Raw genomic sequence first — 16,607 nt, forward strand, 5'->3', positions numbered from 1 at the left:
CAGCACAAAAAATGTAATGGAGATTCACTAATGATGGGAGCACACACAGCGCACAGAACCGATGGGACGAGCACAAAGCAGGATGGCAAGTATTTGATAATTAGTATGGCAGCTTCCTTAGCCTTCCCAAACATGCTTTTGTCTGCTGCTGTAGCATTTTTCTTTCTCTCAAGTTATCTATTATTTATTTATCTGTTATTTGATTATTGAAACTTAGCAGTAGCGGCTGCATTTCCCACCCTAGGCTTATACTCGAGTCAATACATTTTTCCAGCTTTATTAGGTAAAATTAGGTACCTCGGCTTATATTCGGATTAGATTATACTCTAGTATATACGGTACATAAACCTTGTGATGGGACACACTTGTATAAACTTGGCCAGAGAGTAATGCTAAACCCACATAACACAGAAACCCCTATTATATCTAACACTGTAATCTGTTCCTTCATACAGTAGGAATAAATCCCATTTTTATTTGTTATAATCCAGCTGCAAAACAGTTCTTCTCTTTCTGCATCATTTGAAATCCTGGCAGGGGAGGAGGGACTAAAACACTGATGTTACAAATTGTAACAACTTCCCCACAGCTTACAGGCAGCATGTAGGGACTGCATAACCCACAATGCATTGCACTGGGATGTTCATTTCCTTATTGACATCACGTGTGCAGCAGGGGATTGGGAGGAGGCAGGCTGAGGGGAGGCGGCTACTGCTACATTTAATTTGAGTCACAAAGTAGTCAGCCAGATCAGCAGGGGAACAGGGGGCGGGGCTTAGGGAACTGTTCTGAACCATATTATTACATTAAACATCATGAAAACGCTGCATATTTTTTAATATTGCGACGTCGCTTGAAATAATGTTTACTTTTTACTTCCAAAAAGCTTAAGTTGTGTTTGGGTGGAGTTCCCCTTTAGCATACATATTAGCATGTATAACTCAGAAGCCACAGCAAACACAAAAATCCTAACCAATGGGTGATCAGGCTTTTATGGATCTTTGACTATAGGCAGGGCCGCCATCAGGGGGCACAGGGGGGACAGTTGTCCCAGGCCCGGACGATGGTTGCTTTAAAGGGGGCCCGGCCGTGATACAGTTTTGTAGCTTTGGCCCCCTTTAAAGAACTCCGGGCCCTGTCATTGGTTCATTGGTGGCCAGCGGGAAATTTGATTGGTTACGCCCCGTGCATCCGTACGCATGGGACGCAACCCTATAAAATGTTCAGATCCAGGGGGGAGCCGGCACATATCAAGAGGACGCAGAAGAAGGAAGTTGCTGGTGGGGGAGCTGGAGGATGCTGGAGGAAGCCACAGGGGAGCGGGAGGAAGTAACTTGGGTGGAGGGGGGGGGAAGCCGCAGGGGAGTCAGAGCAAGTAGCTGGGGTGGAGAGAGGGGGAAGCTGCAGGGGAGTCGGAGGAAGTAGCTGGGGTGGAGGGGAGGAACCATAGGGGAGCCAGAGGAAGTAGCTGGGGTGAAGGGGGGGGAACAGCAGGGGAGTCGGAGGAAGTCACTGGGGGTGGAGCTGGAGGATACTGGGGGAGCCCTAGGAGGATGCTAGGGGGGTGCTGCGCAGATGCAGCAGGGAGCCGGTGGATTCTGGTGGGAGCTGGGGGGATGCTGGAGTATGCTTAGGGGGGTGGGAGCTGGAGGATGCTGGGAAGTACTCTGGGGGGTAGCTGGAGGTTTCTGGTGGGAGCTGGGGGGAGCCGGAGGATTCATGGGGGGGTGGGAGCTGGAGGATGCTGGGAAGGACTCTGGGGGGAAGCTGGGGAAGGGGGTAACTGGAGGATGCTGGGGGCACTGGCTACCAATGTTTAAGGGGGCCCTGGCTACCAATGTCTGTGTGTCCTTTGTATTGATGGGAGGGGCCATTTGGGGGCAGGGCGTGGGAGGGGGGGCGCAGAAAATTTTGTTGTGAGGGGCCCCATAATTTCTGATGGTGGCACTGACTATAAGTACAATACAGGGGCCCAAGTGTGCGAGGGTCTAGGCTTATGTTTGCGGCTTGTAGCACAGACAGGCTACCTGGAGGTTTGGGCTCCCCAGTTGGAGTTTATTGATTGTATTATTGGGAATTATACCTCTATCTCTAACACGTGTTGTTCTATTACTTTATAGAAAGGCTCTAACCCCTGGCAAAACTGATTTAGCTCAGGGAACAGACTGGTTTCAGCAAACAAGTAGCAAACAGCACCGCCCCCTGCTGGCAGCACTCGCTGCATCTCAATCAGCTGGTGTAGGACATGGGATTGTGCAGATACAGGATCAGTTCCAAACAGGTCAATGTCAAACCGGCACATACCGTCTCCTAGGGGCACCGGGAAGGGAGGGGTGCCCAAGCTGAGGAACCCACAGGAGGTGTGAGAGACAATCGAGGGATTGGGGAGACTAGATGAGATGGGAAGGGACAGTGGAATGGGTGCAGAAGGCTCTTGGGGTGTATAGGGAGAATCATGGGTGCCAGTACAGATCTCACTAATGGAAGCAGAGGGTTGGGAATAGAGCCAGACAACTCCCCGTTGGCGTAATAACTCTAGGTTGGACCTGTGGGTGGAAAGGGGAAACCAACTCTGGATGAGAAGCCCCTTGGGAAGCAGCCTCTCCGTAGTGCAGGGATCCTCAAACAGACGTAGAACCTCAGAAGGACTCAGGGCCACAGGAAGTCTTCTCCCACCTACACCCTCCAGTCGGCCCTCCAGCAATTTGATCTTTTCCTCCATCTGCTCATAGGGAATTACCACTGAGATAAGACTCTAAAGGGAAGAGTAAAGGGGGAACATTGAGGGGAAAGGACCATAAACTCTCTGGGTTCCCCTCCATTCCTGTAATTATAACAGTAATTCCCTTTTCCACCCATAGCACCAGTTACCATAATAACCGACGACTTCTAAAAAAAGGATTATACTTTCAAGGACCAGTTTAAATTAACTTTTAGTATGTTGTAGAGAGTCATATTCTGAAACAATTTGCAATTGGTCTTCGTTTTTATTGTTTGTGGTTTTAGAATTATTTAGATTTTTATTCAGCAGCTCTCCAGTAAGCAATTTTTAGCAGCTATATGGTTGCTAGGGTGCAAATTACCCTAGGAACCAGGCAGCAGTTTGAATAAAAAACACTAGTGGGTCTGAAAAGAAAGATAAACAATAAAAATTAACAATAACAGTAAAATTGCGACCTCACAGAGCGATAGTTTTTAGGTTGCCGGGTTCAGCGACCCCCATTTGAAAGCTGGAAAGAGTCAGGAGAAGTAGGCAGTAAATTAAAAAAAACTTTTAAAAATAAATAATGAAGACCAATGGCAAAGGTGTTAAGAACTGATCATGGTCAAAGTGAATAGCCCCCCCACGTTGACCCAAATACAACACGACAGTAATAATGATACCTTCGAATGAACTTTTCGGCATCGGCTCATTATTGTGGGTGGAGTTTCGCTCGTCCCTGAAAAGCGAATTCTTGTGGCCCCTGGGTAGTTAGAGCGCAGGAAGTCGAGAGAGAACTGCTGAATTGCCCCGGCTATCCCACGGCCTCTCATCCAGGGGGCAACACGGAGAGCTTCAGCCACAGCCGTTGTACCATCATCCACCAGCAGGAAGGACATGAACCCGACCTAAATACAATGAAATACAGGTATGGGATCCCTTATCCGGAAACCCGTTATCCAGAAAGCTCCAAATTACGGAAAGTCTGCCTCCCATAGACTCCATTATAATCAAATAATTTTAATTTTTAAAAATGATTCCCTTTTCTCTGTAGAAATAAAACAGTACCTGTACTTGATCCCAACTAAGATATAATTACCCCTTATTGGGGCAGAACAGCCCTATTGGGTTTATTTAATGGTTAAATGATTCCCTTTTCTCTGTAATAATAAAACAGTACCTGTACTTGATCCCAACTAAGATATAATTACCCCTTATTGGGGCAGAACAGCCCTATTGGGTTTATTTCATGGTTAAATGATTCCCTTTTCTCTGTAATAATAAAACAGTACCTGTACTTGATCCCAACTAAGATATAATTACCCCTTATTGGGGCAGAACAGCCCTATTGGGTTTATTTCATGGTTAAATGATTCCCTTTTCTCTGTAATAATAAAACAGTACCTGTACTTGATCCCAACTAAGATATAATTACCCCTTATTGGAAGCAAAACAATCCTATTGGGTTTAATTAATGTTTTATTGATTTTTTAGTAGACTTAAGGTATGGACATCCAAATTACAGAAAGACCCCTTATCTGGAATATCCTTGGTCCCGAGCATTCTGGATAACGGGTCCTATACCTGTACTCAAGTCTTAAGTAGGCAAAGTAGATTGCAAGCTTTGTCTGCCCATCTTCCACCCCCTCTACTCACCACTTTTCCCTCAGACTTGGCCACGAACATCTCCCGCTTAGGATCAGCCAACCACTCGTGGTACCTGGACGGCAGAGGATCCGCCCCACAGTATATTCCTTTTGAGATGGACATCACCTCCTTGTAGTCACGGGCAGTGGCAGGGAGGATCTGGGCATCAGGAAGGGGGTTCTCAGACATGTTCTCCAAATGAAGAGATACTAATAGCCATAAACATGGAAATAGGTAGAAAAAGGTGACAAATAGCTGTATAGATGCATCTGGCACGCACAACTGCACCATTTTTCTGTGACATAGTATCCTTTGTGATGCCCACTGTAAGCAGCAGTCCTGCACTGCTTTATGGCTGAGATTCTAGCTATCTGTATAACAGAGCATTCTGTCACAGTGGCACAGATCCTATCTGATCCCCCCCATTGTAAGCAGCAGTCCTGCCCTGCTTTATGGCTGAGATTCTAGCTATCTGTATAACAGAGCATTCTGTCACAGTGGCACAGATCCTATCTGATCCCCCCATTGTAAGCAGCAGTCCTGCCCTGCTTTATGGCTGAGATTCTAGCTATCTGTATAACAGAGCATTCTGTCACAGTGGCACAGATCCTATCTGATCCCCCCCATTGTAAGCAGCAGTCCGAAGAGAGTAGACGTGTTTTTGTGAGCTCCTGGTGTTGACTTTCCCAGGCCCTTTCTGGGTCTGGGGAGGTTGATATTTCAGTGTTTTTTGAGGCTTTATAGCCTATACTTTTCTTTATTTATTTGTTTATTTATTTATTTTTGGTTTATTTTTGAACTTTTTTCTGAAAATGAGAAAGAAGGTACTACCTTCAGAGAAATCAGCGGCAATGGCTACCAGAGCACGGCTGGGATCCAGCAGGCGTGCTGTAAGTCAGAAAGCAGCAGTTGGTGCAGAAAAGAAAATGGCTGCTACTGCAAAAAAGGTGAGCGGCAAAGGGAAAGTTTTGCCAAAGATGAAGAAGAAGAAGGAGGAGGAGGAGGAACAGGTATCCATGGAGTATGAGGAAGAGGAAGGAAGGCTGGATGAAGCCCCTGAGTCCAGTTCATCTGGGTTTTTGGTGTCTGAGCCCCCTGAGCAACTTGTTGCGGGACCACAACTCACTGCTTCAGGAACTTCAGCAATGGCCGGTGAATCCCAGTTAACCTGTGTCCCTGAGAGCACCCCCCTTGGAGTGAGCGGGTCCCCCATAGCTATGGAGGGGGGAAGCCCTGTGGCCAGCGCAGACTGGAGCCCCTGGTCTGGTATGTGCATCAGTCAGGGAGCAGAAGGGAGCGGTGTTGGGCTGGGGGAAGCTACAGGCAGCTGTATAATCATGCAAGCAGCTGCTGCTATGGATAGTGACCCCCAGCTGAGGGAGAAAACAGGTACAAGTTGCACTACTGTAATGGAGGCCGGCCATGTGCTTGGGAAGCAAGGCGCCATTTTGGATCAGAAACAAGCCAGAGTACAGTGAAGGGGAAGCTCCGCCTACCCAGTGAAACTTGCAGGAAATCCAGTAAAGATGGTGAATGGACACTACCTGGGACAAGCCAGACTGAGGAAACGAGATCCCCCCCACAACTGGCACCGACTGCTACTGCACCAGCGGCTGGGAATGAACTGAGTATGGACTATGGCTCCCTGGCAGAGACTGTGGCTTTACAGGGGCTGGAGCAGGACTGTACAGGTAATAAACAAACTGACTTTTCCTTAATGGCTGGTGTGGGGAAGGGGGCTTCCAGTAATGGGACTGTTGCTAATACAGACTGTGTCTCTAAGGACTTTTCTGGGGCCCCGGGCTCTGACATGGCTGGTGCTGTGGCCCCCACTTCTACAGACTGTGTTAATCAGTGGGAAATTGTCAGGGCCCTAAAGTCTATGGAACTTTTACAGCAGAGGAAAAAAGAACTGAATAATATGATTGTAAAAGAAATCAGTTTGGTTGCTGCGGCCACTGGAGAGCTGAGAGGGCAGGGAATCCGCAGGACTGCTATGTACAATAAAGAGCTGGAGGAACTGGAGGAAGAAATAGAAAAGACTTTCATTGTAATTAAACCATGGGAAGAGATTTATAAGAACCGGGAGAGGTTTGAGCAGATGGAAAGGGGAAAAAAACTTTCTACTAATGTTCCCTCTGATATCCCTACACAAACAAATAGCAGTGGCACTCAAGAGCTTCAAACGGGACTAGCCCTTAAAAATATTTATTGCGGAAAAAACATGCAACGTTTCGAGGCAAACTGCCCCTTTATCAAGCATGATATCTGATATCCCTGCAATTGTTCCCTCTGATATCCCTGCTAACGCTACTGTGCGGCCAGAGTGTGTGAGTGTGAGTGCGAGTGTGAGTGGGGTGGGGGGTGAGAGAGAGGCTGTGAGTGAGGGGGTACAGGGGGGTGCGAGTGCTGGTGTGGGGGGGATGGGAAATGGGTCTGTGGGGGGAAGTAAGAATGCCCCAGAGGTTGGGCAGGAGAGAAGCCAAGCGCCTAGGAGTGTGTGGGAGAGGAGGAGGCTGTTTGCCCCCCAGTCTGGGGTAAATAGATCCTTTGAAGGCCCTGTGTTTAAGAAGCGCAATGCGGTGCGGATAAAATGGGAGGGAGAGCGGGAAACATTCCCTGGTTGGAGGTATGTGGCGCGCAATCTTATAAAGGAGACTATGGGCTTTACACCTAATGATGTTTATGCTTTCCTTAATATGTCCGACACTGAATATGATATCAGCTTCAAACTGTCCCAGGGGCTGGAGAGGTTTTGGGCTCTTTATGAAGAAAAAAGGCGCACAAAGGAGTGGGAAGGTTTTAGGGCAGTCCCAATATCAAGGCCTGAAACCAAAACCGTAACCATTATTTTTAAGCACGAGTCGGTCCCCCCTGAGGATATCCTTGTGTGGCTAAAGAGGCAGTGTACTGTGCTGTCGCCTCTCACAAAGCTCTATAATGAGGAGGGTTTTTGGATGGGAGGTTGGAAGGCACAAGTAAAATTGGAGGTTCATCATAATGTCCCCAGGCACCTCCCTAATTCATTTTTCATTGGGAGGGAAAGGGGTGTTTGTTTTTATGCAGGCCAACCTCGCCAGTGCTTTAAGTGTGGCTCAAACAGGCACTTGGCCAATGACTGTGAGACCAAGGTCTGTGCTCTGTGTGGTGCCAAAGGCCATACCAGCAAGGAGTGTAATGTGGTGCGGTGTAACTTGTGTGGTACTCTTGGCCATACACACAGGGAGTGCCCCAATGCCTGGCACAACATTGTTAGGGACTGCCCTAATCTGGAGCGGGAATTTCAGGAGGAAGAGGAGCGGGAGGAGGGGAGGGGACAGGAGGAAGTAGTGGAAGTGGTGACCAGGGTGGAGGAAGTGGGGGAGCCTGTAGTTCCTGAGGAAACTGGGGGGAAAGAAAGGAAGGAGAAAGGGACAGAGGGAGATGGGTGGACTGTGGTAGGGGCCAAGGGCAATAAGAAGCAGGGAAAGATGGTATTTCAGGCAGGTTTGGCCACCTCCAACAGGTTTACCCTCCCAGGTGGGAAGAGTTGGGGGGAGATTGCAGAGGAGGAGGAGGAAGAGGTGAGGAGGATGGAGAGGGAAGAAAAGAACAGCGAGGAAAAGAAAAAGAAGAGGAAAAAGAGAAAACCAAAGGAAGGAAAGGGATCCCCAGAGTCTGAGGCAGGCCAGACCTCAAGTGCAGGGGAGCTTTCTGGGGGGGAAGGGCAGGGAAAAAAGAGAAAAGAGAGAGGCCCCGGGGAGGGAGGTTCCTTTGAGGATGAATTTCTTGTTTTTGTGGAAGGGGATGAGGGATCTCAGGGGGTGCAAGTTAAGAGGTATGGGGAAGGAGGGGAAGAGTCAGCAGCAAAACTCCCAAAAACATGATGAGTAACTCCCCAATCTCTTTCTGTACCCTTAATGTAAGGAGTATCCGGTCTCCCAAGGCTAGGTTGGTGGCTTTTGAATTTCTATTTTCGCTGGTTGTAGATATCATTTTTATTCAGGAGACTCGCCTAACTAATAGGTATGATATCTACAATGCAAAGAGAGACTGGCAGAAAGGGCCCTCATTCTGGTCTATAGCAGAGGAACAGGCAGGAGGGGTGGGGATTCTGTTTGGGGGTTACAGGAACATTGAGGTGAGGAGGTTGGTGGAGGTTAAAATGGGCCGATGTTTGTTATTGGATATTAAGATAGATGGGGAAGTGTTAAGGTTAATAAATATGTATGGGCCCCAATCAGTGGCGGGTAGGAAAGAACTCCTAAGGGAAATGAGGCAGTACTTACACACCTCAATGCCAGTCATCCTAGCTGGGGACTTTAACCAGGTGACAGGCCCAGGGGATAGGTCTGGCAAGTATAACAAGTACGAGGGCCTTTTTCTCACTGAGGTTATACAGATGGCAGGGCTGGTGGATGTGGCTACTGAAGGGGGCAGAAAGGCAAGCCATACGTATTTCTGTGGCTCTCGCAGTAGCAGGATAGATCAAGTATATGTTAAGGCTGGTACTCCCTTTTCAGGGGTTAAGGAGATTGAAGTGGGGTTTTCTGATCACTTTGTGCTTTTGTTTGAATATGGGATGTCAGAAAGTGTGGGGGTTGGTAAGGGTCTGTGGCACTTGGGGTGAGAAAGGATGAAACGCTAAAACCCTATTGTGTTTTTGTTCTGCAAAACATACTGTCAAAAATGTTTTTCTATGATTCCCCAACGCAGTAGTGGGAAGAGGCCAAGAGGTCATTTCGGGCTTTCTTCAAGTCCCTATCTGTTAAAAGGGAGGGTAATAGGCAATGGCAGTACCAGAACTTGAGAAAGAAGCTGGAGTCCTATATTTCGGATGGGGTGGTGGGGGAAAAAGTTGCCCAGTTAAAGAACCAAATGAAGCAGCATCAGTACAGCCGCCAGAGGTCTCTGGTTCTTGAGAGGGATTCTGGGATGAAAATCTCTCCAGATCCCTATCGGAACTGTAAGGAGTCAGTTAAAAGGAAACTGGTGAGGGGTCTCATTGACTTCCCGGGTAAAGAACAAAAGACAAGGGAGGGAATACTGGAGGTTGTGAGATCCTACTATGCTGCTTTGTTTGGGGAGAGAACTTTGGAGAGGGAAAGGATGACGGCTTTCTTAGAGACGACCCCAGGGCCTGACACAAATAATTTGGATTTTTCCCCTTTGACAGCTAAAGTCACAGAGGAGGAGGTAAAGTTGGCGATAGAGAGTCTGCAGAATAAGAAAGCTCCAGGTCCGGATGGCTTAACATCAGAGTTCTATAGGGCCTTTAAAGATCTGTTGGCCCCGGCACTTGTTGAGGTGTTTAACTGTTGTTTAGAGGAAGGAGAGTTGTCGCCATCTATGCAGTTTTCCTCTTTGATTTTGCTGTCAAAGGGTAAGGACGAGAAGCATATTGAGAACTGGAGGCCGATTGCCCTGCTCAATACTGATAGAAAGATTCTCGCAAAGGTTCTTTTCTTTCGTTTAAGTTTATTTTCAAGCACTTTATTGTCTGACTGTCAGTACTGCACGGTGAAGGGGCGGAGCATTTTTGGGGCGGTCTTTACCATTAGAGAGGCCATGGAATTATGCAAAGCTCATAGGTGGGGGAAATACTTCCTGTGTCTGGATCAGTCAAAAGCCTTTGATAGGGTGAATCACCAGTACCTATGGGCTGTTTTGTCTAAATACAGTATCCCGGGTCAGTTCATTGATTGGCTAAAGGTTTTGTACAAAGGGGCGAGAAGTTTCCCACTGATTAACGGTTGGCAAGGTAAAGACTTCCAGGTCGGGGCCGGGGTGAGACAGGGCTGCCCTTTGAGTCCTTTGCTGTATGCTTTTGCGTTAGATCCCTTTCTTAGGTCGCTGCAGGAAAGAAACTTGGAGGGTATCTGTGCACCCAGTGGGCAGCGCCTGAGGTTGGTAGCCTATGCGGATGATGTGACAGTGGTTATCTCAAAGCCTGAGGAGGTGGAGAGGGTATCCTGTTGCATCAGAAGCTACTCGGAGGCCTCAGGGTCTCTAGTCAACAGTGAAAAGTCAGAAGCTTTGTGGAGTCTGGAGGATGAGCCCAGTTTTTCTTTAAGAGCCTTCCCCGTTGCCCCCTCTCAAATTAAGATTCTAGGGGTTAAATTTGGGAGGGAAGATAATGCCAGGCTAAATTGGGAAGAGAAGTTGGATACTGGTTTGGCAAAAGTTCAGCGTTGGAAAGGGTGGAAGCTGACCTATAGGGAAAGAGTTAACCTTATAAAGACTTTTCTGATCCCGTTGTTTCTGTATGTGGCCTGTGTGTTCCCTTTGCCAGAATCTTTCTATGCTCGAGTCTATAGCCTGTTCTTCCAGATGCTCTGGGGGAGCAGGCTAAACCCAGTCAAAAGAGGGGTGACGTTCCTGCAGAGGAAAGAGGGAGGTTTGGGGATGGTTTGTCCTGTCTCCTTCTTTGGGGTCATGTTCCTGAAGTGTAACTTTGGGGGTCTGACTCAAAGAACGAGCTCCCTGTGGGAATGTTGTGTCAGGTCGTGGGCATCGGCTTTTATCATGGACTGGCTGCAGGGCGGTAGGGCGAAAGAGGTCCGAGTCAGACAGAGCTATTTCCCACCACATATTGCCCTTGCCCTAAAACTGATAAAGAGGTGGGGCATTGGGGTAAGCGAAATCACGTCAGCCCCACGGAAACAGATATACATCAGGGTATTAACATCTTACTTTACTGTACCATTGTCTGTTTAGGGATTGTACCAGTAAGGCCCTGGGGGAGGTACTAAAGTATCTGAACTGTGCAAGGCTCCCTGCGAGGCTTTACGATAATGCCTGGCTGTCCCTGCAGGGCAAACTGTATGTTCGGGGAAATATGAAATATTTAAGCCATGTAAATAGGGAGTGTCCCTGGGGGTGTGGGGTGGAGGAGAGTCAGGAGCACTTTTTGGTGGGTTGTGGGGTGTCCAATAGTTTGTATGAGGGGGTGCTTAGGGTGATGGGTATTTATAATATTTGCACTAACGATTATGCTGAGAGGGCCTATGGCATTATACATAGGAAACATCATTTTAACCGGGAGACTGTGTTTATTATTTTTTCTGTTATTCGCTATCACTTGTGGGCTATGAGGTGTATGAAGTCTTTGGGAAAGGAAAATGATTCTATTGACCAGACAATATGGAAAATTTTGAGGGAATTTATATTTATTAAAACAAATGATGCACGAAAGCAGGGTGAGTGTGAAAAGTACTGGGTGAATTTTGATTTTTCTTGGTCTTTAACTTTTTCTTTGTGAATAATGTATATATTGTAATATAGTTTTTGATATGTTATGTTTTTGTTTTGCTTTGTAAATGTTTTAATTTTAAATAAAAATCCCTATCTGATCCCCCCATTGTAAGCAGCAGTCCTGCCCTGCTTTATGGCTGAGATTCTAGCTATCTGTATAACAGAGCATTCTGTCACAGTGGCACAGATCCTATCTGATCCCCCCCATTGTAAGCAGCAGTCCTGCCTTGCTTTATGGCTGAGATTCTAGCTATCTGTATAACAGAGCATTCTGTCACAGTGGCACAGATCTGATCCCCCCATTGTAAGCAGCAGTCCTGCCCTGCTTTATGGCTGAGATTCTAGCTATCTGTATAACAGAGCATTCTGTCACAGTGGCACAGATCCTATCTGATCCCCCCATTGTAAGCAGCAGTCCTGCCCTGCTTTATGGCTGAGATTCTAGCTATCTGTATAACAGAGCATTCTGTCACAGTGGCACAGATCCTATCTGATCCCCCATTGTAAGCAGCAGTCCTGCCCTGCTTTATGGCTGAGATTCTAGCTATCTGTATAACAGAGCATTCTGTCACAGTGGCACAGATCCTATCTGATCCCCATTGTAAGCAGCAGTCCTGCCCTGCTTTATGGCTGAGATTCTAGCTATCTGTATAACAGAGCATTCTGTCACAGTGGCACAGATCCTATCTGATCCCCCCCATTGTAAGCAGCAGTCCTGCCCTGCTTTATGGCTGAGATTCTAGCTATCTGTATAACAGAGCATTCTGTCACAGTGGCACAGATCCTATCTGATCCCCCCATTGTAAGCAGCAGTCCTGCCCTGCTTTATGGCTGAGATTCTAGCTATCTGTATAACAGAGCATTCTGTCACAGTGGCACAGATCCTATCTGATCCCCCCATTGTAAGCAGCAGTCCTGCCCTGCTTTATGGCTGAGATTCTAGCTATCTGTATAACAGAGCATTCTGTCACAGTGGCACAGATCCTATCTGATCCCCCCATTGTAAGCAGCAGTCCTGCCCTGCTTTATGGCTGAGATTCTAGCTATCTGTATAACAGAGCATTCTGTCACAGTGGCACAGATCCTATCTGATCCCCCCCCCCATTGTAAGCAGCAGTCCTGCCCTGCTTTATGGCTGAGATTCTAGCTATCTGTATAACAGATCACCTTAAGAAATAATTCCAAATCCTTTTTTTCATCATGTTAGTTGAACAAAATAAACTTTACTTATACTATATAAATTATATAAACCTTGTTTCCCTTAGTTTTGCCAGTACACAGTCCTGGCAAGCAGGCAGCGGCCATTTTGTAAACACTGTTATTAAGAGAAGCTTTGTATCATCCCAAAATCTTGTTTCTGCTCCACAACCTGGCAGCCAATGCCCATGTACTGGGTACAAACACACAGTGACATCTGGGAATTACTGAATGGAAAGTGAATGTAATTGCCTGCCCCTCCCCTGTGCCTGAATCATTTAACCATGAAATAAACCCAATAGGGCTGTTCTGCCCCCAATAAGGGGTAATTATATCTTAGTTGGGATCAAGTACAGGTACTGTTTTATTATTACAGAGAAAAGGGAATCATTTAACCATGAAATAAACCCAATAGGGCTGTTCTGCCCCAATAAGGGGTAATTATATCTTAGTTGGGATCAAGTACAGGTACTGTTTTATTATTACAGAGAAAAGGGAATCATTTAACCATTAAATAAACCCAATAGGGCTGTTCTGCCCCAATAAGGGGTAATTATATCTTAGTTGGGATCAAGTACAGGTACTGTTTTATTATTACAGAGAAAAGGGAATCATTTAACCATTAAATAAACCCAATAGGGCTGTTCTGCCCCCAATAAGGGGTAATTATATCTTAGTTGGGATCAAGTACAGGTACTGTTTTATTATTACAGAGAAAAGGGAATCATTTAACCATTAAATAAACCCAATAGGGCTGTTCTGCCCCCAATAAGGGGTAATTATATCTTAGTTGGGATCAAGTACAGGTACTGTTTTATTATTACAGAGAAAAGGGAATCATTTAACCATGAAATAAACCCAATAGGGCTGTTCTGCCCCCAATAAGGGGTAATTATATCTTAGTTGGGATCAAGTACAGGTACTGTTTTACTATTACAGAGAAAAAGCAAATCAGTTTTAAAATTCTGAATTATTTGATTAAAATGGAGTCTATGGGAGACGGGCTTTCCGTAATTCTGAGCTTTCTGGATAATGGGTTTCCAGATAAAGGATCCCATACCTGTACTGTAGTTCTGTTTGCTCTGCCCCAGCTTAACTTTCATACCTCTCTCTCTGCTGCTGGTTGAACTCCAGGTGAGACAGTTACCCTATTTGTCCTTATTTCCCTCTGAGGCCCCTGTGTATGGCAGAGTCACTTACCCACCTCCGGGGGTTCTGAGTGCATGAAGAAGGGGCACAACAGTGACCTTAGTTCCCCCCTGAATCCTGCTGTTGGGGTGCAGATAGGTGCCTCCCAATCAGAGCTGGCGATAGGTGCCCCTCAGTCAGAGCCGGCATGCTATTGGCTCTGATAACGGCAATGGCAGCACTATATATATTCCCCTACAGATCAGACAGACAGAACGTCTATGTTTTGCTCTCCTTACCCTCCCCGTTTATCTCTACTCCGCAGGCACGCTCGGCAGGCAGATGGGGCACTTCCAATTTACTTTCATATTGTCGCAGAACCGTCCGTGGGTCACATGATGGGGGTGGATCCCCTTTCAGTTAACTTTTAGAACGTTATAGAATGGTCAGTTCTAAGTAACTTTACAATTGGTCTTCATTATTTATTTATCGTTTTGGAATGATACAATTTTACTGTAACTTGTTTTTTTTTATTCGGCCCCTCCCCTATTCATATTCCAGTCTCTCATCCAAACCACTTCCTGGTTGCTAAGGTAACTTGCACCACAGAAACCAAAGAGCTACTGAAACTGCAGTCTGGAGAGCTGCTGAACAAACATTTAAATCATTCAAAAAAACTTCAAATAATAAAAAAGGAAGACCAATTGCAAGTTGTCTCAGAATATGACTCCCTACATCATATTAAAGGTTAACTCAAAGGTGACCAACCCCTGAAATGATATTGGTGAGAAGTGCTTACTTCTTTTCAAAGTAATAATTATGAGATAATTTCGACGTTTAAAGTCATAATTACAAGTTTGACCCCCATCTGTAATAAAATGCACAAAGTTGGCCCAGGAGCAGTTACCCATGGAAACCAATAAGATGCTTGCTTGTACACAGGTGCCCAGAACATGCTACTAGCTGATTGGCTGCTATAGCAAACTTTGCTTCTAGCATTACATAACCCCACTAAAGTCTGGCCCAGTGCTCTTCCGTAGAAACCTGTGTAGGGCCCGTCATAGCTCCACCCAGTGATGTCACTGCCCCACGTCTTCTCCGCCCCATGACATCACAGCCTTACCTCTTCTCCGCCCCCGTGATGTCATTTCCCACCCCCACACAAAGTCACATGAACGAACGGAGCTTTGAAAATTTTAGGGTTCTACAAAGGGTAGGTTAGGGCAGAAAATAAGTACTTACCCTAAGGGGGTAAATAAACTCATAAACTTTTTTCTCTGCGACTTGGGAAAAAAAATCCAAGCATATCCAAGCAAATAGGCCCCCTAAGTCTCATCATTAATCTATTGGCTAAACAAAGAGCAGCTTGGCTTTATTCCATTCAGTGGGATGCTGGAAAGGACACATTCATCATAATAACCTAAAAAACTATTCTTCAGTTAAAAACAGGGCAGCCATCAGGGGGGCACAGGGGGGACAGTTGTTCCAGGCCCGGACGATGGTTGCTTTAAAGGGGGCCCGGCCGTGATACAGTTTTTTAGCTCTGGCCCCCTTTAAAGAACTCCGGGCCCTGTCATTGGTCCAATGTTCAGATGCAGCGGGGAGCCGGCACATATCAAGAGGACACAGATGAAGGAAGTCACCGGTGGGGGAGCTGGAGGATGCTGGAGGAAGCCGCAGGGGAGCCAGAGGAAGGAGCTGGGGTGGAGGGGGGGAAGCCGCAGGCGATCTGGAGGAAGTCACTGGGGGTGGAGCTGGAGGATACTGGGGGGAGCCACAGGAGGACACTGGGGGGGTGCTGTGCAGATGCAGCAGGGAGCCGGAGGATTCTGGTGGAAGCTGGGGGGAAGTCAGAGGATGCTTGGGGGGGAGCTGGAGGATGCTGGAAAGGACTATGGGGGAGAGCCAGAGGATGCTCGGGTGGGGTGGGAGCTGGAGGATGCTTGGAAGGACTGGGGGGGGAGCCGGAAGATGCTTGGGGGGGGGGGTGGGAGCTGGAGGATGCTGGAAAGGACTCTGGGGGGGAGCTGGAGGACCGGTCAGGGGGGTAACTTGAGGATGCTGGGGGGCCCTGGCAACCCATGTTTTAGCGGGGCCCTGGCTACCAATGTCTGTGTGTCCTTTGTACTGATGGGAGGGGCCATTGGAAGGCAGGGCGTGGGAGGAGGGGGGCCCAGAAACTTTTGTTGTGAGGGGCCCCGTGATTTCTGATGGCGGCCCTGGTTAAAAATATCAGGCTTTGTAGAAATGGTATTGCATTTTCAAAAGTGTAAGCAAAGTTAGAGTTCCATGTAGAAGCCTTTAGGTCCCTTTCATTTCCTTGTGTTACTTGCCCTTTAAAAAGGGCAGTTGTTCAACATGCATTCAGTAACCCTTTATTAGCTGTATTGCTGACTGTAATTAGCTGTATTACTACTACTAACTCCCCCAGATTTAAGTGGAGGGACAGGGTGAGAGGAAGCTGAACTGTAACTTTCAACCCACGCAGCTATGGAACCAATGAAGGAGGCCACTGGTTCTTCAGCTGAATAAACAATTTATTAATAAGCAGTAGCAGGTACTTCTCAGTAAATCAGGATAAATCAGAGACATGTGAAAAACATGTTGATGGACAAATCTGGCCCATGGTCCTCCTGTTGGACACCCCTTGTCTGGAACATCTAAGTCAACATCTAAGTCAAAAAGCTGTGGCCCCAAGATC

General features: G+C 47.0%; 1 protein-coding gene across 1 annotated transcript; it reads right to left on the minus strand.

The window, feature by feature from the left end:
* Positions 1–1,863: 1,863 nt before the first annotated feature.
* On the minus strand, positions 1,864–14,267 carry LOC100495706 (probable N-acetyltransferase 16). The gene is made up of 4 exons (XM_031899505.1): positions 13,979–14,267; positions 4,358–4,557; positions 3,385–3,609; positions 1,864–2,755 (listed from the first exon to the last, which is right to left on the minus strand). Exons 1-4 carry the CDS (start codon positions 14,001–14,003, stop codon positions 2,078–2,080), a joined length of 1,128 nt encoding a protein of 375 aa, XP_031755365.1. The 5' UTR covers positions 14,004–14,267; the 3' UTR covers positions 1,864–2,077.
* Between the last annotated feature and the right edge of the window lie 2,340 nt (positions 14,268–16,607).

The sequence above is a fragment of the Xenopus tropicalis genome, chromosome 3 (genome assembly GCF_000004195.4).
Source record: "Xenopus tropicalis strain Nigerian chromosome 3, UCB_Xtro_10.0, whole genome shotgun sequence".
Lineage (NCBI taxonomy): Eukaryota > Metazoa > Chordata > Amphibia > Anura > Pipidae > Xenopus > Xenopus tropicalis.